At 37.5% G+C, this 26,639-nt stretch overlaps 1 protein-coding gene across 18 annotated transcripts in view; it reads left to right on the top strand.

Annotated features, from left to right (window-relative positions):
- The window catches only part of Caps2 (calcyphosine 2), a 39,558-nt gene extending 14,943 nt beyond the window's left edge, over positions 1 to 24,615 (top strand). For all 18 annotated transcript variants that reach the window (XM_035451682.1, XM_027392405.2, XM_027392407.2 and 15 more), the window contains 10 exons: positions 2,259 to 2,378; positions 6,841 to 6,915; positions 7,599 to 7,694; positions 7,790 to 7,883; positions 11,481 to 11,599; positions 12,634 to 12,710; positions 15,228 to 15,385; positions 19,753 to 19,878; positions 21,375 to 21,471; positions 23,589 to 24,615. In XM_035451682.1, the coding sequence (XP_035307573.1) occupies positions 2,259 to 2,378; positions 6,841 to 6,915; positions 7,599 to 7,694; positions 7,790 to 7,883; positions 11,481 to 11,599; positions 12,634 to 12,710; positions 15,228 to 15,385; positions 19,753 to 19,878; positions 21,375 to 21,471; positions 23,589 to 23,764 (1,138 nt within the window). In that variant the 3' untranslated portion in view covers positions 23,765 to 24,615. The remainder of the gene's footprint in view (positions 1 to 2,258; positions 2,379 to 6,840; positions 6,916 to 7,598; positions 7,695 to 7,789; positions 7,884 to 11,480; positions 11,600 to 12,633; positions 12,711 to 15,227; positions 15,386 to 19,752; positions 19,879 to 21,374; positions 21,472 to 23,588) is intronic.
- The last annotated feature ends 2,024 nt before the right edge of the window (positions 24,616 to 26,639 follow it).

Genomic DNA, 26,639 nt, shown 5'->3' with positions numbered 1-26,639 from the left:
GAAGCCAGGCATGGGAGCAAGTACCTGTAATTTCCATGCAGGGGAGGATACAGGAGGGTCCTTGGGCCTTGTTTGTCAGCCAGCCTAACTTACTTGGTAAGCTCCTGGCCAATGAGAGACCTGGTCTCAAAACAAACAAACAAACAAACAAACAAACAAACAAACACAACAACCAAAAAACAAAAAACAAAAACAAAATGGGTGGTTCTTGAGGAATAACACCAGAATTTGACCTCTGGAGTCCAGTCACATGGGTACACACCTGTACACACATTTGTACCACATGATCATGTATTCATAGGCATGCAGGCCCAGATGCATGCATGTGTGTGAGCACTGTCGTGTGCATGCAAGGACACACACACACACACACACACACACACACACACACACACACACACACACATTTAAAAATTCTACTTATTGTCTTTATTATTTTATTTAAAGTACTTAATTATATCCTGCCAACTTAATGAATATTTAGATTACATGTAAATTAGAAGACAGCTTTTTTTTATTTCATTCGTAGACTTCTAGAATTGCTTTCTAATGGAATGTATGCTTCTTTTGGGCACCTTAGGATCATTTAGAGTTACCTTCTGATCTATGTTGATTGTTGCATGATAATGGCTTTTTTGTCATAGCGCCTGTAGATTAACTTGCCTTTCAAAGATGTGATATCATTTGAGGAGATTAGTAAGGTATCTTGTTGAAACTAGACTTAACCCTCGAGCCAGTTGCTATGGTTTCCAAATGGTGATGAGCACCATATCTTTCCATTAGAAATGAATATCCCACAGAATCACTGTTGTAACCAGGGTGACTTGTGTAGAGTTGAGAACTGTGAAAGCAATTGCCAATAATTTTTACATCCTCCAGAAAACTGTATGAAATATATATAAAGCGATCAGTTGTAGTGTGACAAAAAACATGTTTAGTTTGGTGGCTACCCACATTTGATTAGCAGAGACAGAGACACACACACAGAGAAAGAGAGACACAGAGAGCATTATAATTGCCTAGTGTCAAATGACTAGGAAGGGGCATGGGGTGTTACTGGAAGAAGCAAGGAGTGAACTGATCTCTCTAGTACCAGTCGCACACCACAGATCCTCGAGCTGTGCTGCATTATCTCACATATTGTTGTCTCACTGTGACAGTCTTTCTTCTCCTCTGAGCACAAACCCCTCCTCACCATTTAAGAATCAGTTCAAATGCTTTCACAGACTCCTTCCGTCTTTATTTCATTTTACTTTGTGTGTGTGGTATATGCCCATGTGTGCCTGTAGAGGCAGAAGTTATGCTGAGTGTCTTTGGCAATGGTCCTTTATCTTGGCTTTTAGACAGTTTCCCACTGAATCTGGAGCTCACTGATTAGATGAGCGAGCTGGCCAGTGATGTCCAGGGCTCTCCTCATCTCCATCCCCTTCAGCTCTGGGGTTAGAGATGCACCCCACCGCACCCAGCTTGCATGGACTTCCAGGAATATGAACTCAACTCCTCATGCTTGAGATGTAAGCACTTTCCTGACTGAGGCAATCTCCCCAGACCCCTGTATTTTTCTTTCTAGAAATTATGCCATGCTTCTTGATGCTTCTCCATTACACACTCTTGAGATGGCCAGTCTGCCTGTCAACTAGACATACCCAGGAAGAAGGAACTCCCATTGACAACTGTCTCTATCAGACTGGCCTGTGGGCATGTCTGTGGGGGCATTTTGTTAACTGTTAATTGATGTAAGAGGACTAGCTCTCTGTGATTGCTACCATCCTGAGGCAGGTACTATCCTGGGCCTGGGAGGAGGCTAGTGAGCATTCTTCCTCTTGGATTCTGCCCCTCCAATATGATCTGTAAAGTGCAAGATGTAATAAATGCCTTCCTCCCCAAGCTGCCCTTTGGTCAATGCTTACACAGAAACAGAAAGAAAACTAGAGCAAATCTTCTTTACCAACATTCCTCCCTGTGTTATCAAAAATCAGCAAAGTGTCTGTCTGAGGAGTACTAGGAGAAAGACATGAAGCTATCATTTCCCTTTGGAATTTCTAGGTGTTCCTATGTTCTGTTTGGGTGAAAATACAAATGACTGTATTCACCTTTTATCAACAGCATTTTAATAAATAAATACACTCATTTATGACAAACATTATTATGACAACAGGACAAATTGCCATCGGGTGTTTGACATTTTCCAACTGCTTGAAAAAAGTGAGTACACATTTTGTCATGCTAGACACCAGATTTTGTGTCTCCCTACTTAGGGCTGTCATCAGTGATCCAGAACAAGGCTTAAACACTGAGGAACAAGAGAGTTCTCCTGTCCCTCCAGACCCAGAGGGGGCACCACTTCGAGTTAGGAGACGGACCCTGCATGAAACAAAGTAAGGAAAGCTTCATGACATATTGTTAAAACACACGTCTGTACTTTACTGAATACTTTGGCATGTTTCTAAAACCGTATAAAGAGAAGTAAAAGTTTTGGGATTTCAGATCTCAGTGCTGTCGCCTTAATTTTTTTTTTATTCTACCGTCTTTGAATTCCATTGATCACTTAGAAGGGAAGTCACAATTTTCAGGATAATACATATTACGAAAATGAGTAATATAGTAATGTAGTAATAAAGTAATATAGAAATCTCTGCCCTAGGATAGTACCCTGGCTAAATCAGATTTATGTAATATATGAAGAATTAATTTGCAGAGGAAAGGACCACCATTCCAGACATTCCCTGCCTCTTAACTAGTCCATTTCATTCTAGAGCCATAGGAGGGTAACCATACCTTTGACACATGGGCGTAGGGGTCACATTAGATCCTAATTGTAGCTGTTGATGAGAACTTTCCTAGTCCTTTGGCATATCCCACTAAAATTAATGTCTTTACTGATAATTCCCATTCAGCCTCATATTTAGTAGGGAATGTATTGTAGCTCTTCTATCTTCACAGACTGCTATAAATATTTGTCTTACCCTTCCCCCTCTCATCCTTAGTTTATTTCATTCTTAGTTTATTGTTTATACATTTGAATATTTGAGGGATAATGTGCTGGATTCCTGTTGTCACAGTAATACATTCCTCCAAACAGTATTTTAAAACAACAATGCATTGCTACAAACAGTAGTTTAAAACAATATAAATGTTATCTATATGCTTGTAGAGATACAAAGTCTAAAAGCAAGAAGTTGACATAGTCTTATCTTTCACAGCTTCTAAGGTTTTCTTTATTCTTTGGCTCATGGACCCATCCTCCATCTTCAAAGCCAATAATAACTGGTCAGAACTTTATGATGCCACATCACTTTGACACTCCTTTGTAGATAAAATTTTAAAACACCCAGACATACACATACACACAACACACAACAACAACAACACACACACACACACTCACACACACACACACACAAACACTTGTATTGAACCTGCCTGAATAACACTGATAATCCCCCTATGGTAAGATCTTCAACTTAGTCACACATTCCTAGTTTCTTTTATGATGTATGGCTAACACTTGCATATGTTCTAAACATTAGACTATGGTATCTTGAGGTGTGTGTGTGTGGGACACTATTGTTTATCTACTGTATATCTAATATACATACTTTATATTTAATATATTTAAGTGATTTCCTTTCAAAGCAAACTGAAATGAGACATAATTTCAAACAATGTATACATTTTAAATTATGATATAGGAATCATGACAAATAGATGAATGTTCATGTGTCAAACTCCCGCATGGAGAAACTAAACATGAACAGTACCTCATAAGCAGCCCTGTGCTGTCTCCTCATTCTTACTTCACTGATGTGTCATGTAGCTTCTATCTCCTAACCCCATAGATTAAAATGGTTGGTCAGGAACTTTACAAAAGAGAAATCAGAAAATTTGGTCTCTATGGTTTGCTTAAAAATTTTTAAATTTTATTATGTGGATGTATATATATCTGTGTGTGAGAATGTGTACTTGAGTACCACTGCCTGGAGGGGGCAGAGATATTGTATCCCCTTGGAGCTGGAGTTCCACACAGTTATGAGAGACCTGGAATGGATGCAGGACGTCAACTTTGGATCCTCTGTTAGAGTAGCTCATGCTCCTAACAGCTGATCCACCTCTCTAGCCCCATGTCTAGTTTTTCCTCTCAACATAATCTGTTTGTCTGGCTTTTTTCTTCATCATAATCATCATTATCAATCTAATGCAGTATTTTATAAAGACTGTCAATGAAGTATGCCTGATGCCTTTTCCCCAACATTGTCTGTAGGAGTGTCATTGTCATCCATGTTGTCATTTATGGTTATTTTTCTCAGTGCTGTCCATCATCCCATTATATGAATCTACCACAGCTTACATTCCCAGATGCTTAACATGCCCAGTGAATTATGAATTATACTGCTTTGAACTTTCTTGGGCACACCTCCTGGTAAAAACACATACTCCCTTATGCTGAGTGACTTAAATAGTCATTTTCTGGACCACTTAGTGTGTTCTGGACCGCTGACTGTGTTCAGCTCTACAAGACACTGGCAAAGAGTAACCCTGGAGACAGGATGAGTTATCTAATTGCTGCACATCTTTGCCAGCACCCGGTGCTGCCTGTCTTTTTCATTGTCTGTCTCTTATCAAATGTGTATTGGTGATTTTATTTTGCATTTCACTGGAGACTAATGATGCTGATTAATTTTCACGTGTGCATTGTTCATCCAGATGTCCTCATGTGGACCTTGACCCTTTGTAGATACTTTGAAGAAATCTGAGCCTACTTGAATTTTAATTTTACTATATTGTATGTCAAGTTGTCCTAAGTGCACAGATGGCTGGTAGCCTGTTTTTCAGTTTCATCTGTTTTCTTGCACCTGTCTAAGTATTGCTTCATAACAAATACATGAAACTTGCTTTAAAGTCAATCCAGTTCAGAAAAATCCCATGGGGCTTATTGGTTAGGATTTCCAGGTCAGTAGCTTCCCACTCTTTTGCTTTCCCCAGAGGAGGTAAGGAGAAGGAGGGGAAAAAGAGGAGAGAGGAAGAGGAAGAAAAAGAGGGGGAAGGAACCCTGCTTCACAAGTTGGCAGTAGGATTGACATACATAGTGCAGCCTTCTGTCTTCTCTTTTCTCTGGAGGCAGCCTCTTGCAGATGCCTATATTTCATCCTTGTACCAAACTTTACAGGTTTTTCATCAGTAAACAGAAGCAGTTAGTCTGCGTAATTCTAGTGTCATACACTTAGCTTATTGTCTCTGCATGCCTGGCCATCCTTTCCACCAACTTTGTCAATGACAACATTCATCTTTAGTATTCAACATGCTTAATTCTTCCTTTTGAACTGATTCATAGCTTCTGTAGAGAGGCATTTGTGCCACTTACTGGGCACCTGGAACCCAATGTGGCACTCTGCATCTCATAATATAAACAATGTCCTTTAGTGATGACTCCTGGCTCCTTGATGCAATCACATCACCTTTCACCTTTGCTCACCACTAAGAAATACTGGAATTTGATGGTAAGAGCAAGGTTGTTTTCCAGATCTGCCATGTGATCATATGTCTGTAATCAACTGCTGATCCTGCCTTCCATGATAAATATATTTATTAAATGGGGAGAGTAGTGCTTACTTCGCTATTTTATTTTTAAATTTTATTGCAAGCATTAAATAGACTACTGCACATTAAAGTGATTTAATAGTGACTAGTGTCTACAAAGTCCTCATTAAATTGTAGCCGGTACTGCTGCTGCCATTTCCCCAGCATTTAAAGTCATTCTAGGAACATAGTGAATGTTCAGTGATTGCATTAGTTCCAGTGGGTTGCACTGAACTGAGATGATGCAGCCTTCTGTGCTCCTCACTTTGTTCCCAAACTCTCGTTGGGTTAGCAACCTGTTGTTTCCTTCTCCAGCTTGTATTCTGTGGGACCTAGATGTGGCAGAGGCAAAGCTTTACCTGTTTCCCATGACCACTGCCCACATTCTTCCTATTATATCATTGCTTTTTCATTATTCCTGTACCATGAACAGTAATGGTGCATCATTGGCTCTTACCTCTTAAGAGAAAGGACATCATTAAGTGTAGAGTGTGCATTCTAGTTTTGCTTCATATTTTAAAGACTTTTAGAGCTAGGAGCCTTTAGGAGGTCCGCAATGCTCTCTATAGAACATGGTGACATATAGTTGATAGATCCCAGAGCCTGAGCTTGGTTTCTTCATCAGCACTCTTTCCCACCATTGTTTGAGTAAGGAGTAGCATCAGCAGCCTGTTGCAATCTGATCGATAGGGATCAGTATGCCAGGATTTCTCTTCCTGTGTAGTAACTTAGCTGCTGGAAGGAGGCATGTGTTGGTTTTGGTCCTATGACTCAGTGGTGCTACAGCTCTGGGCTGTAGCTGCCTCTGTCGTCATACTCCCCTTAATGTTCATAGGCAGGAAACTGCCCATCCTCCCATCTCACAAGGACAAGAATTGTTCCTGTGAGTTTATTGGCAAAACAACATAGGTTGGTCAAAATTTCAGGGGGTAAGAAGCTAGGGGCTATTCTGGGAGGAAAGCACAAGAAAGGGGCAAGAAATGGCTTTTGAGCTAGTGTTCAGGCTCGGGTCTGCAACCCCACCACAGGCCAGGCTAGCATAGACTCTGTAGGAAGGGTGTCATAATAAAGGAAAGCAAAGGGAATAGAAGGAGACAACAGTGGCTCAGAGTGCTATGTCTTTTGTGTCTTTATATATTTACACTCTGAATTTTCATTTTCATCTGTGCCATTTCAAAATATTGCCATAGCCCTTTGGTTCATTTGTCGTTTATATCAACTATGATTGCTCTAAAATAATGACTTAAATGTGTATTTTGACAGGATAAGAACCACCTCCACATTAACAGTGAATGACCTTGCTCAGAAAGTAGAATTTGATGGGAGAGTATTATCAAGGTAACTGCCACTTTAGTAATTTTTTTACTTCTGTGATTGTAATAATATATTCTCTTCTTTCATAGAAATGTCAAGATTAGATAAATTTATACTAATACTGAAAAAATGTGAATTTTTGGGTTATAAAAATTTAAGCAATAGTTATTATTGTTATATATAGTAGGACACTGTAGTATAAATATTTTAAGTAAGATTATTTAAAAATTGATTGTAAGTCTTTTGAAAAGATTGGATAAATTAGTGTATTCTAATAGACATTTCTAAACCATTTAGAAGTTGATTTTTATGTCAGATGGATAATTTATTTTTAATAGTTTGAGTTAACAGATATTGATAGAGCCAATGACAAGGTTAATGGCTTTTAAATTTTTTACCTCAATCTTATAAAATTTATATAAAAATTTATAGCATTTTTAAAGTCTTCTGCTTTATCTTAAGTCTCTGTCACTTAGCAATCTACGTTGTGACAGAGCTGGACACTCCCCACTATTAAGTTTATGTCTTTTTTCATTATCCAAATCTAACTCAATTGGGGCTTTCCGAAAGCTGTAGCATACTTTCCATAAACTCATGTGACCCTTAGTCACTGGCACACATTCAAGGGACTTACATTATGTATGATCTTACTTTATTATTTAATTTAAAAATCACCATATTTTAAATCATTGACATTGTTTTGCTAGAAATGGACGCGATGCCTGCAGAGAACTGATTGGATTTTTCTTTACCCACAACCAGTCCCTAGCTGTGTATGAATATCGAAAGTTTGGGAAAAACAGGTATGCTCTGAAACACTATAAGTACACTAGAGAATTACTTCCAAGAGGAACTGGATGACTTTATTTTGTTGTTGCTGTTGTTGTTTAACTTCTAGAACAAATGTGCTTCCTTTTATTACAAAAGACACTTACAGTCATCAGTGTGGACGAAGAAAAGGAAAGCCGTACCGGCTTGGCGACTTTTATACGGTAAGCTTATGTGTGTGCTGGCACTTAGTGCCTTGTCTCAGACTATACACATCTCTCTGGTATGGAGAGAGGGTGAGGGTCCAGTTTATTTTCCTGAGCAGAGGCATTTGTGTGAATGGCACATGGTTGATGTCTTCTGAGAAGGTTCTGCGTCACAGGTAAATCCCAGTCATAATCTTAAGCATAGTACTTATTTTCCATAATCATCCACACACTGTTCCTTTATGGAGACTCTTACCAAGAGAGAGCTGGGCTCTTGGTACTTTTGAAGCTCTCTGTAGAAGGCCTTTTCTGGGTAAGTGGCTACCTCAGTAGCACTGGGAGCAACACTCTACTTAAGGAGGTACTTGATTTTCTCTGTAGAGTGGCACTGTCCTCTGGAGCTGTGACTATGATAGTCTTTATTCTTGTGACTTTTCTGTGTTTCCCAGTGTGCTGAATTTTTAAATCATTACATTACATATGATTACAATGAAATATTCTCTGTACCAACCATTCATATAATACTCATATATGTTCACATTCTAAATATTGGAGAGAGAATACTGAGGAAGTTAGAACCCATGCTTTGCTTTGTGACAATTGGACTATAATGAGACTCAGTTAGATGGGAGCTAGATTGGTGAAACTGAATCCAGTTGTATAAGCTGGGAGTTCTATAGAAAGTTCCTTCAGAATTAAAGACAAGGTGAGGGTACAGAAAAGGCTTCGAGGCAGAGAGGAAAATATGCAGTGAATAAAAGCAAGAAAGTACATGGATTATCTGGAGAAGTGTAAGTAGGTCAGTTTGGTTGGAATATAGACACAGAGTGTGGACAGTAGTAACTATACTTGAGCAGGGGAGATGGGTCAGTTGGCAGAGTGTTCCTTCTTGCAAGCAGGAGGACCTGAGATTGAATTCCAAAGCCCATGTTAAAGATTTGGGACTTGATAGCACACACTTGTAATCTCAGTGATGGGGTGACAAGGACAGGTCAAACGTAGGTTTATGGGTTAGAGACAGCTTACTCTGCTTGGTGAGTTCTGGACCAGAGGAAGATCCAGTCTTATTACAAAATAAAGGTGGGTAGTACATATGGCATGATACTTAAGGATGTCCTCTGACATCCACGTACAAGCACCTGTACTCTCCCCATTCCCCCAACTAAATAAAAAAGTAGCCTGATATTAAAGAGCAATATATAATATATCAGAGAGTCACTGAAAAGATGTTGGTAGAATGGAGAGGCCATATGATCAGATTTGTAATTTAGAAATAGCCCTCTGATTTCAATGTGTGTGATGGATTGAAGACCAGGCACATAGGCAGGCATGGATTGGAAGGTAGTCTAGGAGAGAACTCATGATGAGTGTGTGTTTGTGTGTGTCCAAGTCCAGAATTTTTACATGGGTTCTGGAATCTGGCCCTTTTCCTCCTGCTTGCAAGATTAAACACTGCCAACTGAGCCATCTCTCCAGCCCATATACTTTCTTTCATCTCCACTCTATGTCTATATTCCAACCCAATATAGTAACCTTGATAAACAAGTGGCAATGACTACAAAGGTAGTTAGAAAACAGATCCCTAGGGATTACAACCACTAAGATGTGACAAGCAAGTCAGGAAGGAGTGAAGGAGGAAGAAACGCTAGACGTCTCAATCTTGGGTTAAATGCATCATGCCCATGATCTTCATACTTGTCTCTTGATGTCTGGAGAAAGTCAGTTCGGACTCCTTTTGTGCAATCTGAAGATAACATGCTGACTATCTGTTGAAGGTCACGGTGACTATCATTTCTGAGCTGCTGCTGCTGCTGCTGCTGCTGCTGCTATTGCAATTCGGTGTAGTGGCTGATCTATCCTTACCCTCCCCCTTCATATGAACCAACGTGGGAATTCAGTTCCTTCTTAAAGCAAGGAAGAAAGAAAGTAGAAAAGAGTCAGGAATGGAGAGAGGGAGGTAAAGAGGCAAGAAGGAAGGGAAGGAAGAAGGAAGCATCACTCTCACTTTGTGTTTATAGGACACATTGAAAAGTTATCTCAGCAGCTTTATATACAACAGAAGTTTTTGAGTGTTGTCTCTCTCTTGATATTTACCTTTCCTAGAATGGTTTCTGGTCCCAGGGAAAAACTTTTCTTGGTCATAAATCTAACAATAGATATCTAATTTTCAAAAGAAGTTGTATGAGCCTCAACAGGAGAAGAAAGTGCCTCCATCACAATTATTAAGTTTCTAAAGTAACTGTTCCAAGAAGGAGGAAAGGGGAAGCACTTCCCTTATTCTTCTTCCCTTATTTTTCTTTATAAGGAGAAGGAAGCCTCTTTTATTGAGTTTGCATTTGTCCATACATTCTTCACACATGTATGAGAGGAACTCTGAAATTAGAATAGTAATTCTGTGGATTGGGTTAAGAGTTTTTGGTAGGGATTTTGTCATTGAAACTTTGATGCTCTCATTAGGTTAAAATTTAGTTTTGTAGTTTTGTGATATCTATCACCAAAGACCAGGTGAAAGAGTAAGATCAATCTACCAGAGTTCTCCATTCCATATCATGTCTTTCTGTGAACCAAGAGCTCTAGTTCTGAATTTGGGGATTGTATTTGTTTCCTCCACTCTCTGTTGCTGTGATACAACATCATGACAAAAGCAACAGAAGGGAGAAAGGTTTTATTTGGCTCACAATTGCCATGTTACAGTCATCATCACAAGAAAGTTCAAGGCAGCAGGAAATTGAAGCAATTTGTCTTGTCCCATCCACAGCCAAGAGCAGAGAGCAGTGAACTAATGCAATCGTGCTAGTGCTCAACTTGCTTTTCCCAGTTCTAGACATTCCAGGATCCCCTGTTCAGGGAATGATGCCACCCATGTGGATGGATGGGTCTTCCCAACTCAGTGTTATAAAGATAGCCTTCCCGTGCTCAGTGGTCAGTCTAATGTAGACAGTTCTGTAACACGAGTTCTAATAGGTCTGAATGATAAAAGCCTGGAGTCAGTTATAGTGGAAATGCTGAGAGATCAGAGAGGTGAAGGAGCAAAACCACAGCTCAACTTCCTAGCTAAAAAGAGAGTGAGCTCCTGTCTTTTCCCACCTTATCTCTTCCACTTCCTCTCTCCAACCAGCCATATTGCTTCCTGTTCTCTGTACAGACCTTCAGACCTCTATGGTTAACTACTCGCTAGCTCTGCCCTCTAATCTTCAGGCAAGCTTTATTTGTACAAACAAGATATCACCACAGAGTCCCACACTGATACTTTTTCCCCAGGTGGCTGTGAAGTGTGTCATATTGACAAAACTACTAAAGGATAGCCACACATTAAGTGGAGCTCATGTCATATTTCCTGTGGTTCTTATTTAATACACAAATTCTCCTTTATTCACATGGATTATTGTATATTAAGTGTACTGTGTTAGGGTATTTTGAAATTAGCTCATTTTTTCTATAGTATTATTTGGAACCATGTGGTCCCTAAATATTCTTTAAAGCTACTATATTTTGGGCACTATTAGAGTATAATAAGGCACTGTAATAAAACTAGAATCTTTTCAATCATCATGAGTTGCATTTTAACTTTGGATACCTTCTAGTTTTCAAAACCCTGTCTGTTCATTTCCTCAGGGTGCAACTTTGACATTTTTGAGCTGCGATCATCCTAGCCTTCCAAAGAGCATAAAAGAAAATACATTGTTTAGACTTCGAATTACAAATATTGATCAAATAGCTTTGAATTCCCTGAAGTAAGTCAAATGCATTTGTCATTTTTAAAAAGATTTTCTTTATTTATTATGTATACAACATTTTTCTTCCATGTATATCTGCACACCAGAATAGGGCACCAGATCTCATAACGGATGGTTGTGAACCACCATGTGGTTGCTGGGAATTGAATTCAGGACCTCTGGAAGAGCAGTCAGTGCTCTTAACCTCTGAGCCATCTCTCCAGCCCCCACATTTGTCATTTTGAAAATAAGTGAAATCACTGTAGTTTGTATCTTAAAAGGAGATTCTATCACAGGGCACTCACGCTAAAGTTAAGGTTTATATTTATAAACAATAGCTGCATATAGCTACTTTATGTTCAAATTCATATGTTTGGGGGCAGTTATGACAATTTAAAATTATTCTATTTTATAATAAAAACAATTCATTCATTTGTCTTTGCTATTTTACTAAATGCCATCAAAGTGGTGCTCTAAAAGAGCACCAGGCCATTTCATAACTGTTTCCTACATTGTTGGTGCAATGCCTTTTATCACATGAAAAGTCATGGTTTTTGATGATGCTGTTTATTGATTGACTACATAGTGAAAATGCTTTGAATAAACAGTGGCATCAAAGGTTATTTCAAATAATAGAAATGCACAGTCTTTTTGTTGAATGTTTTTGACCCTAATTGTGATTAAAATGGTAATAATTGATGCATTGTATATATAAGGGAACACAGTCTGCAATCTAGCTGTAAGAATGTTTATTATTTATTAGTGTACTTTTCTGGCTTTGAAAGCATTTTTACAGTTTATACTTTGCAAGCTACAACTGCTTTTAAAATGAATAGTTACAGTAAAGTATTTAAAAACATTAAAGCAGTTATAAAGGTTAATATCTTCAAAGATCATGGTCCTTCTATAGCTATGGACTTAATTCTCCATAAAATCAAAAGCAGTGGGCAGAGGTAGGGATTGCTTTGGCTTGTACCCCTCCACGTCTGTTGACAGCATCTTTCAGTCTGGAGTGGGGAAACATGGCTTAGAGCCTCTGTTTTCACTTGCAGAACTGCCTTTGACGAACATGAGGAGGACACCTTGAGTCAGGAGGCACAGGACTGGCTGGTGCTACAGGCCATTCAGGGTATACTGTGGTTTTTTCTTCACTCTCAAATACTATTTACAGTTTTCAACTTGTTTCCTTGTTATCAGTAAAAACAATATTTTTGATACTTCCATGTTTTGTAGACTTTGATTTATAATTCTTATTTTTAGAAAGTACACATATATTTTTTAAAAATAGCATATATTTTATTATATGTAATATATATATATATATATAATATATATATATATATATATATATATATAATACGTAATGTTTTTATGGGGCCGGGCAGATGACTTGGCAAATAGAAGAGCTTGCCACTAGTTCAGAGGCCTGAGTTTGGTTCACAACATCCACACTGAATAGCTCACAACCTGTGTTTCCACTTCTGGGCATCTCATGATCATGTCCTCTTTTGGCCTCTGTGATCACCAATAAGCATGTGTGCATATATATACATACAGAGAGACAATTTATATACACATATATACATACACATAAATAGTTAATAAAGTAGATCTTGACATGCAACTACATACATAATTAATAAAATAATTAATGAAGTTTTCCATGATTTTTCTGTATTCATGGTACTAAGGAAAAAAATGTGAATTATAACAATTTTAGAAATATTAGATATTATGGGTTTTAATTATAAGGAAAATTAAGCATGAAATTGAATTTTAAAAAATTAAATATATTTATTTGTATGTGTGTTTCTGTGTGTGGTCACTTGTGATACAGCACATAAGTGCGGTAACATGACAACTTCTAGGTGTCAATTCTTTCCTGTAACTGAAACTCAGGTCATCAGGATTTGTGGCAGGTACTTTAAACCACCGACCCATGTCGTTGGGCCATGGTATATACATATATATGATATACATACATACATACATACATACATGCACATACAAATATACACAAAAATACATAAACACATACACACAAACATACACTCATATATATGCACACATATATGTATATGTATGTATATACACATATATGTATATGTATCACATATATGTATATGTATGTATACACACACATATACAGAGAGAGAGAGAGAGGGAGAGAGAGAGAAAGAGAGTGAGAGAGAGAGGTAGGAGGTGGGAAGGCTCACACTAGCTCAGGTGGATTGGTGCTCACTGCAAACCAGACTGGCTTGGAAGTCATGGCAATGCTCTTACCTTCACTCCAGAGTTCTTGGATTACAGGCATGAACCACCAGATACTTGTTTTATGCCTCAGATGCCATCCTGAGCAGACTCCTGGTTTAGTGCTTGACTGTGTGGAATGTGATGTGATGTCTGTGAACAGATTCTGCTGATCATGCAACTTTGTGTCAATCCTTTGCAACTATTTCTTCACCTCTATGCTAGGGTAATGTCTCCTTAACTTCTCTGGGGAATCCATAGGGAACAAATGAGATGGAGGTAGGCTTAGGGCACTAAAACATTTTTACAAATTTCTAAGGCCTTGTCCAATAACTAGTGCAGTATACTAGCTGTAATGAACAATTCATTTGTTTTGTTTTGTAGTAGAAGGGAGAAAGGACTAAAACCATCACAGAAATCAATATATATTTCTAGAATTTTGATGAATTCTGAGATATTATTCAAGATAAGATATTCACATTAAGAGAGAAGCAGTTCCAGGATGGCCAAGGCTACACAAAAACAACCAGTCACAAAAAAACAAGAACAACAACAACAAAAAAAAAGCAGAGAGAGGGGGTGGGGTGGGGCTGACTTGATGAGACTGGCATTAGAAGATCCTCCAAGCCCTTGTCAGTAGCTTTCTTCTTCTCCCTGCTGTCATAGCCAATACATTTTTGTCACTATTGAAGCTAGTGACATTTGTTTCTTTTTTTCTAATGTGTTCTCATTGTAATATGATACAGATGGCACCAAATGAAATGACTGTGCTGCATGGAGAATCTAGGAGCCAGAGTATGTAACCTCTAAAAATTTCTGGAAAAAATGGTTACTGTGAATATGTACATATAGGCTAGTACTCCAAAACCTAGATGCTATTTGCCTAATATCATCCAGTTTGAAACTTTTAAATACTTAAAAATGTCTTAAATTTGTGTGTGTGTGTGTGTGTGTGTGTGTGTGTGTGTGTGTGTGTGCACACTCGAGGGTGATATGCCTGTAATTCAGTTAGTATAAATAAAGAAATAAGGAAGACAGTGAAGATTTGGGGCAGTTAGAAAAAGGGGTCTAAACAAGAGAAACTAGGATTTTCTTTGTAACATTTAGTTATTCTGAATAAAGAGAAACATTATTTTCCTGTATGTAAAATGCAACACTTTCACCACACAGTGGAGCTGTAGTTCTGGTGTATTTTGACCATCAGTTGTGTATGCCGTTGTCTTCACTAAAAACATTCTACTTTCCCAAGACTTTTGTCAGCCCAATGCATATTTTCATTGAATATTCATGTTTCTTATTTTCAGTATTCTCAACTTATTTTCTCCAAAGAGAAACAACTGCATTTTGATAGCTTCATGCACAGAAGCAATTAGTTTCCATGTCTCTCTCTATTAAGCAGACAAACTAAAAGAACAACTCTGCAAGAGAGGTGTTCGCATTCTGACTGGATTGGGAAAATACTTTCATCATTTGGACAAGGCAGGAAGTGGGCTGTTAGAGAAGGCAGATTTTCAGCAAGCCCTGAAAGTCTTTAACTTACAAGTGTCTGAACAGGTATGTACCACACACCACTTTCTGCTGTGAGTATATTCTTGCATGGCCTTGTTTATTTTTCTAAAGAAATTTTAATAGCTCATTTGTTTCCTTTCTAAGGCCTTGCCATCAGCGTTAAGCCACCAGGCAACAACTCCCATTGAGTTTTAAAATTTTGACACTTACTCCTTTATCCTTTGTTTGTGAAGTGTTTAATAGCCAGACATGTGCTAACCTCTGAGATGACACACTCTCCACTCTCGTAATCTTTCAATGAAGAACATGTTTAATAGTTGCACCAAATAGAGCACGTGTGGTGGCATGCAGTTCCAAGCCAAGCCTGAAGGAAGGAGAGGGAGGATTCTGGGAGGAGGATGCTTCCGGGTTGGGTTTTTGGATAATGAGGAAGAATGAACTGGACAAAGGTAGAGACGAGCAGTAGCAGACAGTGGATCTTCCATGAAGAATGGAGCATGGCTCAGACAATGGTCATTTCATGGAAAGGATAAGCACGCTCCCGGCAAGAACTGTAGCTCTGCCCCAAGCTGCCGGCGCTCATTTCCTGCACACTCTTCACTCTCTTGGGAATGACCTTGTTTTAGATCTGTGTGTTCTGATATTTTTCTCAGCATTTAGGCTACAGCTTTCTTTACAGAGGAGCTCTGCCATCTGATCTTCAATCCGTTCAATATCAGCTTCCATTTTGTTTTCTTCATGACACTTTGTATCTGCCTGTAAGGAAAGTGGCACATCCTATTCAAATGGGGACCAGGGTGACTCAAGCTCCTGCTCTTTCTTTAGTATCTTGAACTGAATCTGGCATAGCAAGCATGGAACCAATAGTTCATAGCTTGAGCAAGTAGATAGAAGAGTGGGAGAAATTAAATCTGGTACGTGAAAGCCTCGTGTTATGTTCTGGGAAATTTTGCTTGTATGTTAAAAGTACACAAACGGTTCAGATCAAGTATTTCACATACAAGACTCTTTTGCATTTTTCTCTTTTGCTGAAAAAAATTTCTTGTCACCTGATGTATGTCTAGGCAAACACTCTACCAACTAAGCCATAGCCCCAGCACATGCAGCATTTATTAATGATGAGAAAGGTAACTATAATTATCTTTGTTAATATAAAGCATAAAAATAAATTCCAAAAAATTAGTTTTCTATACTCACCCAAAGTAGCTATCCAGAAAAGAGTCATTTAGCTGTGTAATCTTACACAAGTGTTTTGACTTTCATTGACAGGCTCAGCCTTAGAAATTCTGAGATGATTGCTATATTTAGGGAGGCATAGAAGTACAAATAAAAAAATTACATGGGTATTTGTTTTATCAACTATAAAATTCTCTGTCAGTGTGACATTGCATATCAGTGTTGTGACATGATTGTCTTTTTGTTGGTTACCATGATGACATTTAATCTTACTGCCTGTCTAGTGATAACAACCCAGGGGCTATCCACCTTCGCATCTTTCTTTCATAGAAGGAAAAAAATAATAAAAGGAACTTAGAATTCAGTGGTATATTTTTGCTAAGCAAACAAGCAACCTATGACTGCTAGAGTACTGGTGCCAAGATAATCTGGCCCTGTATATATGGATGAATACTGCATTACTTCGATTCTTCTGTATTTGTTTATGAGATGCTTATAACTGGTGAGTAAGACTATAGTTACCTAAGACTTCTGTCTTACTTACTTTTCTAGTGTTGTAAAAAGAAATAAAACTCCTTGATGAAGAAAATTTGTGAAAGAAAACATTTAAACGGAAAGCTTTTAGTTCCCCAGGAGGTTAGAGTTCATGGTCATTATGGTATGGAGCATAGCAGCTGACAGGCATGTAGAGATCCTGCATTGACACAATAACCATGAGCAGAGCGAGAGTGCTAACTGGGAATGGCATGGTCTTTTGAAATCTCAAAGCCCCATCACCTCCTCCAATAAGGCCACACCTCCTAATCCTTCCCAAGCAGTTCCACAACTGGGAATCAAACATTCAAATATATAAGCCTATGGGGGCCATTCTCATTCAAACCACAATGATGACAAAAAGATAACATAATGTGTTTCATCCTTTCTCATATATTTTGTTTTATTATAAACTTCATCTATTAATTAATTTTTTATGGTGCTTGAAATTGGTTCCAGGGTCTCATACATGCAAAGTATGTATTCTCCCATTGATTTACATGTCCAATCATCTTATACATTTTAACTCATATTCTTGTTTTGCTTCTTGTTGTATCACCCACACAATGTATATGTCCTTGCAATATATTGCAAGGACATACAGGAGGACGCGAGAGTAAGATATGAGAATCACCAGCCTGGGTCTCACTGTAGAAGTAGAACTATTTGTGAAAAGATATAGTCATTCCCCGTGATTTTGAATAAAAAGTGATATGCTCCACAAAGAACCAAATTTATATATAGAAATACTATTGGTGAAATCAAAATTCCATCTGAATTAGTTTCCATTCTGAACCATATGTAGAAGTGGTCATATGCATTTTTTTGCCACTTAAGTTGCATTGCTTAATTCTTAATTTCTTCCGAGTCTTCAGAAGTCCTTTTAAGTCTGGTATTCTTTGAGTTAAGTAAACACATTTGTCTCCTGCCTGGTGTCTCCTGCCCCTTTTACTCATGATTTATAATAATTAAGCTTAGACTCGGTTATAACTCAACTGCACATACACATATTTTCATCATAATGTACAGGGCATTTTGACGTGGAAAAACTGTATAGATCACTGGCTTCTGAGGAGAGGCAGAATAATTTGAATTTCAGTTTTCTAATTACAGTTTCATTTGAAAATGGCAGGAAGTGGACTAGAATAATTTTTGAGCATTATTTTCCAAGGTTGGGTGGTTTATTTATACTCTCATTTAAAGCTAACTACTTGATAATATTGAAAATATACCCATCTGAGCTTCAATAAAGGAATGCCATGATTTCTTTTGTTATTAAGATCTCTGAATAGAACAGTGTATTAAATAGCACCTTTGCCAAAGAAGCACACGGGAATGGCAGTGCACAAACTGACATAAGTTGTTTAGTCAGAATGATACTATTTAGTGTAAATCCGGGAATAGTTTGGAAGTTATTCATACCTTTTATGCTCCCAAGACCAGATGAAACTCCATTGACAATCTCCGCATAAATGATCTTTCACAACCTGAACAGCTTTTCAAATTGCTACAGATAAGTAATTTAAAAATGGAGAATAAAATACATTCAAACCAAGCACATCACAACCATTACACTGAAAGGTAGTGGTGGGGAGTGTAATGTATATAGAGAAACTGAAAGGTTGACCAAATGACATAAATTTGCCTTTGGATAAGAGGATGGGTTTTATCTATTGCACAGCCTGGTGAGCATTGTCAAGAACAATGTACTGTGTGTTTAAAAATAGCTAAAACATTCACAGGGCCTCGTTTGGTCCTATGCAGGTTCCCCAGCTGTCAGTCTGAAGTCTGTGAGCACCCACTTGCTCAGGTCAGCTGTTTCTTTGGGCTTCAACAAAATGGTTTGACCCCTTTGCTCATATTATCACTTCTCTCTGTCCTTGACTGGACTCTGGGAGCTTGGTGTGGCTTGGGCAGTCTGTGGGCCCCTGGCAGTGGGACCAGGATTTATCCCTAGTGCTTGAACTAGTTTTGTGGAGCCCATTCTCTATGGAGGGATACCTTGCTCAGATAGATATAGCAGGGAGGACCTTGGTCCTGCCTCAAAGTGATGTGCTAGACGTCATTGACTCCCCATTGGAAGCCTTACCCTGTCTGAGGAGTGGGGTGGGGGGAAGGTGGGGAGAGCAGGCAGAGGGGAGGGGTGGGAACTGGAATTGGTATATAAAATGAGAAAAGATTGTTTTAAAATAAAAAGATAAAAAAGTAGCTAAAACAGATTTTTAAATATTCTTATTACAAAAATGTTAAATATTTGAAATGGCAGATATGGCATTTTGTTTGTCTGGCTTGTTCTTTCTGCACCATACATGTACACTGAGATATCATGTTACGTTCCCAACATATACTACTATTTATCAGCAAAAGTATCACTATAAGACCCTTAGACTGTTCATCAGTGACTTATGGTATGCAAGAGGTCCTAGGTCTAACCCTCAACATTTCCTTGCCCTCCAATAATATACCTTTAAAAAGGATATATTGTGAGTTACTGCTCATTCAGAACAGGGCCCTGAACTTTGCTTATATACTCACCTCAGAATTCCTTCCACAGTTGTTTTACTAGGTTTATCTGTTCCCTTCTGGATTTTCTTACTAACTAGGCTACCTTGTCTAGGACGACAGATGATCTAACAAATACGATTCTAATCTTGTGACTTACATAATTGAAAGATGCAATGGTTATTTCTGTTCATTTCTAGGATTTTGAGTCTTCCTGGCTAATTCTGCAAGGCAATGGCCATGGCAAGAATAAGGTTGATTATGGAGAATTCAAACGTGCCATTTTTGGAGAAATGAATGAATATAGGAAATCGTTTGTTCGAAAGGTAACTCTTAACTGGTCTCAAACTATTATTTTTATTAGATTCATTGTTTAGTACCATTAATGGGTCATCAATTAAAACATGTTATATCATTTTTAGCTGTAATGCACACCGGGTTTAGTGAGACGTAAAGTAAGCAAGCTTATATGTGTTTGTACAAGTCTACCCAGAATAAAACAAAATCATTCATTCAAATTTCATTATATATATATATATAATATATATATATATATATATATATTTGAAAGATGCAATGGCTATTTCTGTTCATTTCTAGGATTTTGAGTCTTCCTGGCTAATTCTGTAAGGCAATGGCCATGGCAAGAATAAGGTTGATTATGGAGAATTCAAACGTGCCATTTTTGGTGAAATATTGAATATTATATATTGTATATTTTGGTGAAATATTGTATACTATATTGTGTGTATATATATATATATATATACACACAGTATAGTATCTTAGAAAAGATTTGATGAAAGAAAAATAAAATTTCAACTTGAATTATCTTCGTAAATTATTAGTTTCTGTTAATTACTAGCTATCTGCCTATATTGCCGTGTAAAACCCTAAGGCTCGCTTCTTGTCCCACAGGGCTAGTGGAAAGATTGGATGTGATGGTTATATTCTTAGCAATCACAACTATTCCAGTGTCAGTGCTCAACATGCATTGTTTTAAGATGATGACTAAAAGTGTTTCTGTGTGCTTATGATATGCTAAGTGTTAAAATGAAAATAGCAAAGGTCATATTAAGTTGGAATTAGAGTCCTAGGGCTGGAGACAGATCACTGAGTAAAGTGTCTCTCGTGCAAGTGTAAGGACCTGAGTTCAAATTCTCCGGTCCATGTAAATCCAGATGTAGGAACACACGTGTGCAATCCCAGTGCCTTTATGACAGGATGAGAGGCACAGATAGGAAATTCTATGCAGCTCACAGTTGACTGCCCTGGATATACACCCTGTATGTTTGTGTTGCACACACACACACACACACACACACACACACACACACACAGTTGCACATACATCATATAACACAGATCCCTAGTTTTTAATAAAAATGTAGATTAATTCAGTTCTAGTAGACATGTTTATAGTATAATTTTGTGTTGTATAGTTTCTTTTATAAATATATTTAATACAATGTATATGTATCATATTTATAAAAAGCTATTCTATGTAGAGTGGGATAAGTAATTATAACAGGTGACAGTCTCAAGTAGAAAAACTAAAGCTCTCTGCCTTTACTGACAAAGAGATGTAGTAAAAGCATTAAGTTAAGCAAGTTTATTGACCATCTATAACTTTGTATCTAATTATTCTTTGTATACCATGGTGATAAGTTTGAGTATCAGACTGGCCTATCAAATTATTTTCCTTTTTCAACCATCTGTTTAGTTCCTTTCAAATGTCTCATTTACAGTTTGGAAATAATTGACCACACAATAGCTTCTTATGCAAAATGATCTCACAGAGAGAAACCCTGTCTTTCTTTAGGCCTTCATGAAACTGGATTTCAACAAAACTGGCATTGTGTCTGTTATAGACATAAGAAAGTGCTACTGTGCAAAGAAGCATCCGAGTGTGATTTCAGGTATCTACCACATGCCAAATACATGCGATTTCCACCATGCTTATTAATAAAAGTGTCTTCTTTAAGTTACACTGATCCAAAGCACCGGCTGGGACTGTTAAGGAAGGAAATAGAGCCAATGGCTTTAGAGCCATTTCCCCTTTTTCATTTAAAAATTCTTAGGTCTATTGTTTGTACTTATTGATTTCTTTGACAGTTATAATCAAGATAGAACTCTCGTTTCTCAGTTGGAATGGGTAAGGAATCGGAGTTTAAAAGAGATGTGGTAAAACCTGTTAGGCTCCCTGACAGAATTGTTGTATCTTCTGATACAGTTGCTCATCCTTGAAGACTGAAGAGGATTTATGTTGTCTTTATCTAGGGGTGGAATTATACAAACAGTGGCACCTATGTGTCTGTCAAAATCCAGCCAAGCATGGCAGAGCACACCTATAATCAGCACCTAGGAGGGAGCGGCAAGGGGTGTGCAAATGTGAGGCCAGCTTGGGCTGTGTAGTGAGACTTTGTGTCAAAAACAGGAGGAGGGCATAATGTATGTCTTAAAGCAATTTTAAGAGTCATTTCCTATTATATTTCTTACTCCTTTGTGTAGTTGATTTATGACAGCACCTTATTGTGGTGTTTGGCTACAGAAACTTCCTTAATTTCATTTTTTTTCAAAAGAGTAAACCTTGTAACTTTCAGCCCCTACGCTATGATTTTTCATAGTTGTATCCATAATTTGCTAATAATTTGTACATGTTTTTCTGACTTGAAAGCTGTCTTAGAGTTACCGTTCTGTAGTTTGCTTTTTACTCAACAGTGCATTTTGGAGCTATTTCCATGTAAATCCACATTGAGTCATCTTATTTTTATTTGCCACAAATTATTCTCTCAATAATTGACACATTGTAATGTGTACAGATATTCTCCTAATGGTGGACTTCTAATTTCTAATTATTTATGAGCATCTAATGAAACATACATTGCTTTTGGCCCCTTAGGTTCCCTTTCTTCTGATTCCCTGGCATGCTAGCAATTCTTAGACCTACTAGAATATCCACATTGCAGATATCAACTGGTACTTCCAAATGCTGTTGCAATGATGGCTAGTTCCACACTAGGTTATACTGCCATTTGTTGCAGGATTATTTTTGTTCAACTCCCTGATCTTACTTGATTTGAATTTCACTGACTAATACAGAAGTGAAATATTTTTATTACTTATTGGATATTCTCTAATTTTGTTTGTAGACAGGGTCTTGCTATGTGACCAAGGCTGGCCTTGAGAGCCCCATAATCACATTTCCCCCAACACAATTCTTGGTATTTGAAGCATAAATTTAAGTAAAATTTTAGTTAGAAATTTTGTGTTAAAATTTATTTCCCTATACATTAGATGTTGACTATATTTAGCTTTGACTAGCAATCACAAATCCACTTTATCGTGTATTATTATCTTTACATATTTCTGGTCCTTTTCCATCCAAACTTGCCTTCATTCTAATAAAATGATCACTTTCCTTCCATTAATTACCCACATTTTTAAAATGACAGCAGCATGCTTTTCTTGAATTTATTTTTACATATGCACATGTGTGTTTGTGTATGTATGTAGGGGTGTGGGTACCTACTGATCTCATGGAGCTGGACTTACAGGCCATTGTGAGCCACACAGTGTGGGTGCTGGGCGCCAGGCTGGCATTCGCTGGAAGAGCAGCGAGTATTCTTGATCACTGAGCCTTTTCCCCACCCCTTTGACTTAAAAATATTTTTAAAGTCCATTTTAAAGACCGTTACCTGCTGTCATTGTTTTTGCTTTATTATCTGACCATTTTCTGTAACTTTCATCTTTAAATCCGCTTACTCTTATGAAGTTTTTTCTTTTTTTTCTATGCTCCGTGCTAAAACCTTGAGACTAGATCAATGTATGAAAGAAAGCGGGAAAGAGTGACAAAGAGGCAGATTAGGAGAGAAATGAATTCTGGTTAATGTTTAAAAAAATTAGAGGGAAGGTTGCCATACAATTTTAAATTACTGAAATTATTTCATAAGATGAATAAGTATCCCTTTATCATCATCTGTCATGTTGCTGAACTTTTACAGAAAATATTTCACAGTTAATCCTCTTCCTGCAGGGCATTCAGCGGAGGAGGAAATCAAATCATCTTTTCTAGAGACATTAAGAGATGCCTGCAGCAAGTCTGATGAAGTTTCATACGGTGAATTTGAAGATTACTATGAAGGCCTAAGTATAGAGATAGCAGACGATGAAGATTTTGTCAGCATCTTACGTACTCCATGGGGAATTTAGTTTTAAATAATGCACAGTCTCATCAGTTCCAAGTATTTTATAGAAAAGTTTAATTTTATATAAAACGTGATTGACTTGTAATATATTTTTCAACGATTCTTTACAATTTTTTTTCAAAAAATTTAAGTCTGGGAAGACCTATTTAGAAATAGATGCAGGTGTGTTTGCAAGCACACATGCATGCTTACCTGTCCAAATGTTTGTAAAGACAGGTATTTGTGTTATTCCTTTCCCTTTTATTTTAGAAAATTAGTTTAGAAATTAGCCTCAGTAGAGAAGTAAGATCCCCATTAAACTGTTCCAGGACTTGTATAGAGTAATTAAGTTTCCTATCCTTTCTCAAATTTCTAATAACCTTTTCCTAGAATATACTTGCCACCATTCTCAATTTAATGACCCAATTCAGATCAAAGCTGAAAAGTGCAACTTGTTTGAAGCACAAAATTTTAACATATATACAAAAGCAATGTCATAATCAGTATGATTATAGGTGTTTTCTGTGCATTATATTTTGAATGGCTGGTGTTTACCCCTCAGTGTTTCTTGAAAAAGACTTGTCATATATATTTTTGTCTTCAAAATTACATACTGCTCTCTGTTCAGTGGGAAAAATTCCACTGTACTTTTCATTTTAGCTGTCATATTTTCTGTATACAAATGTTATATATAAACAATAAAATGTAGAAAATATTGGAATGTAGAAATATCTTCTGAGACTACTAAGTGAAGAATTCAAGGATAACTCAACAGTTTTTTAGACAAAGTGTAAATCATATTTTGTGTCACGAAATGAAGATGTGATATCCTAAGTACCTCTGTTTGTTATAATAAACAGAATCTTTTCTTCTAAATATGGTGTATTTAATGTGAACTCTGTGCACACATATACACATGCCTATCTGTGAATAGCTGTATTTATTCAATCCACACATCACTTGCCAATGAGTATCTCCCAAACACCTGGAGGTAAGTTTGAGAAGAGCTTGAGTTTGAAATCAACATCCAGAATTGCTTTCTTTCTATGATATCAGCCTCATTTAAATATTAAGTACACACTTTTCCTTAAAGTGTGGGGGGTGGTCATCCTGAATGTTTTCTCAAAATTACTTTTTCTTGAAAACACATTTTCTAAAAAGCTAATTTTTGAGAGATCTCTCAGCTGCTGGGTAAATGTGGGGCTTGTGTAAGTGACACCTAGTGAGTTCCCTAAGACACACACATTGGCTTCATATTGGCTTTAATGTCATCTGCAATTCCAGGACAGCCGTGTGCTGTTGCAAAGGTGACGGGCATTTCACTTTATATTTAAACTGATTTTGCCATGCCTCAGAAGCTTCATTCTAACAGGATAAAAGGAAATGACAAATCCAGTCAGGACCTTGACCGTTTCTCCTATATGTATAGAATTTGCCATCACATAGGAAAACTTTTCATTCAGCCTATTGAAGTTAATCTGAGGTCCTTATAACTGGATGCCATGGGCTCTGAGAAGTGAAGCTTTGTTGCACAATTCTTAGCTAATTGTCTAGGCATTTTTATTATATTTTAATGAACAATTAACTATATATTCACAGGGAATATTGTGATATTTTAACATATGTTTAAAATGTAGACTACTCAAGAATCCACAATTTCATATGCTTAATATTTATTTACCTATTTCTTTATTGTTTTTGAGACAGAATCTCTTATCCGCCAGCTGATCTCACTACATAGCAAAGGTTACTGAAGTCCCAATCTTCCTACCTCTACTTTCTCTGTGCTGGGAATAGACATGTACAACCGTGCCAAACTGTTTATTATTTGTTATTACAAAACACATTTAAAATCTACTTTCAGCAGTTTTAGGTACACAAGATATCACTTTTATTATAGTCACCATACTCTGAATAGATCTCTGGAAATCATTCCTGACTAACTATAACAGTTCATTGTGTATTGTAAATGTACTGCATTTGCAATGTAGAGCTTGTACTAATGAACACATTTAGACTTCTTGCATGATTTTTCCTGAAGTTTTTAATGCAAAATTGTTCAAATGCAAGAACCCCAACAACTGCTGCTCAATAAATCACACATGCAGCTGAAGAGCATTGGTATAGCCCTATCTACATGGGATAGGTCTTACATGGAGACACTGGACTAGACACCAGGATCACATAGTAAGGAATGTACATTTGGTTGCTACCCTTAAAGAGTTTCCCCATCTATGGAAAGTCCATGAGCAACATGGCATTATAGTGTGGAGTAGTAGATATACTGATGCATACTTTGTGTGCTGTGGGATCTTCAAAGTACAAGGGCATTAGTTTTAACAATTTTGATGAGGTAATTTTTGATGTGCTACTATAAGCCCAGAGACCTAGGTTAGAACCAAACATAGCTGACAAAAAAGGTCAATGTAATGATGCCTAATGATAAACGATATTCTCCCATACTCATAGATTGGTGTGTAGCTCAATTGTCATTAGAGTGGCTTCATCCAGAAATCGATAGAAACAGATTCAGAGACCCACAGCTAAACATTAATCTTAGCTCAGGGATTCCTGTGGAGGAGGGGGTGGAAGGATTGAAGAAACCAGAGGGGTCAAAGACACTAACTACAACAGAACTCACAGAATCAACTAACCTGGTCTCACAGGGGCTCTCAACCAGGGAGCTTGGATGGGACTGACCTATGACCTCTAGTCTTACTGTAACTTGATTTGCCATGTTTGGTTGATATCCATGGGAGGCCTGCTCTTTTCTGAATAGAAATGGAGGAGGAGTGAATTGTGGGGTGGTGGAGGTGGTGGGAGGGGATGTAGGGGAGAGAGACTGGGAGGAGAGGATGGGTGGAAAATTGTATTCATGATGTAAAAATAATAACATCATT

This window comes from Cricetulus griseus (genome assembly GCF_003668045.3).
Source record: "Cricetulus griseus strain 17A/GY chromosome 1 unlocalized genomic scaffold, alternate assembly CriGri-PICRH-1.0 chr1_0, whole genome shotgun sequence".
In the NCBI taxonomy this organism is placed as follows: Eukaryota; Metazoa; Chordata; class Mammalia; order Rodentia; family Cricetidae; genus Cricetulus; species Cricetulus griseus.
This window is presented reverse-complemented; position numbering and strand designations above follow the sequence as displayed.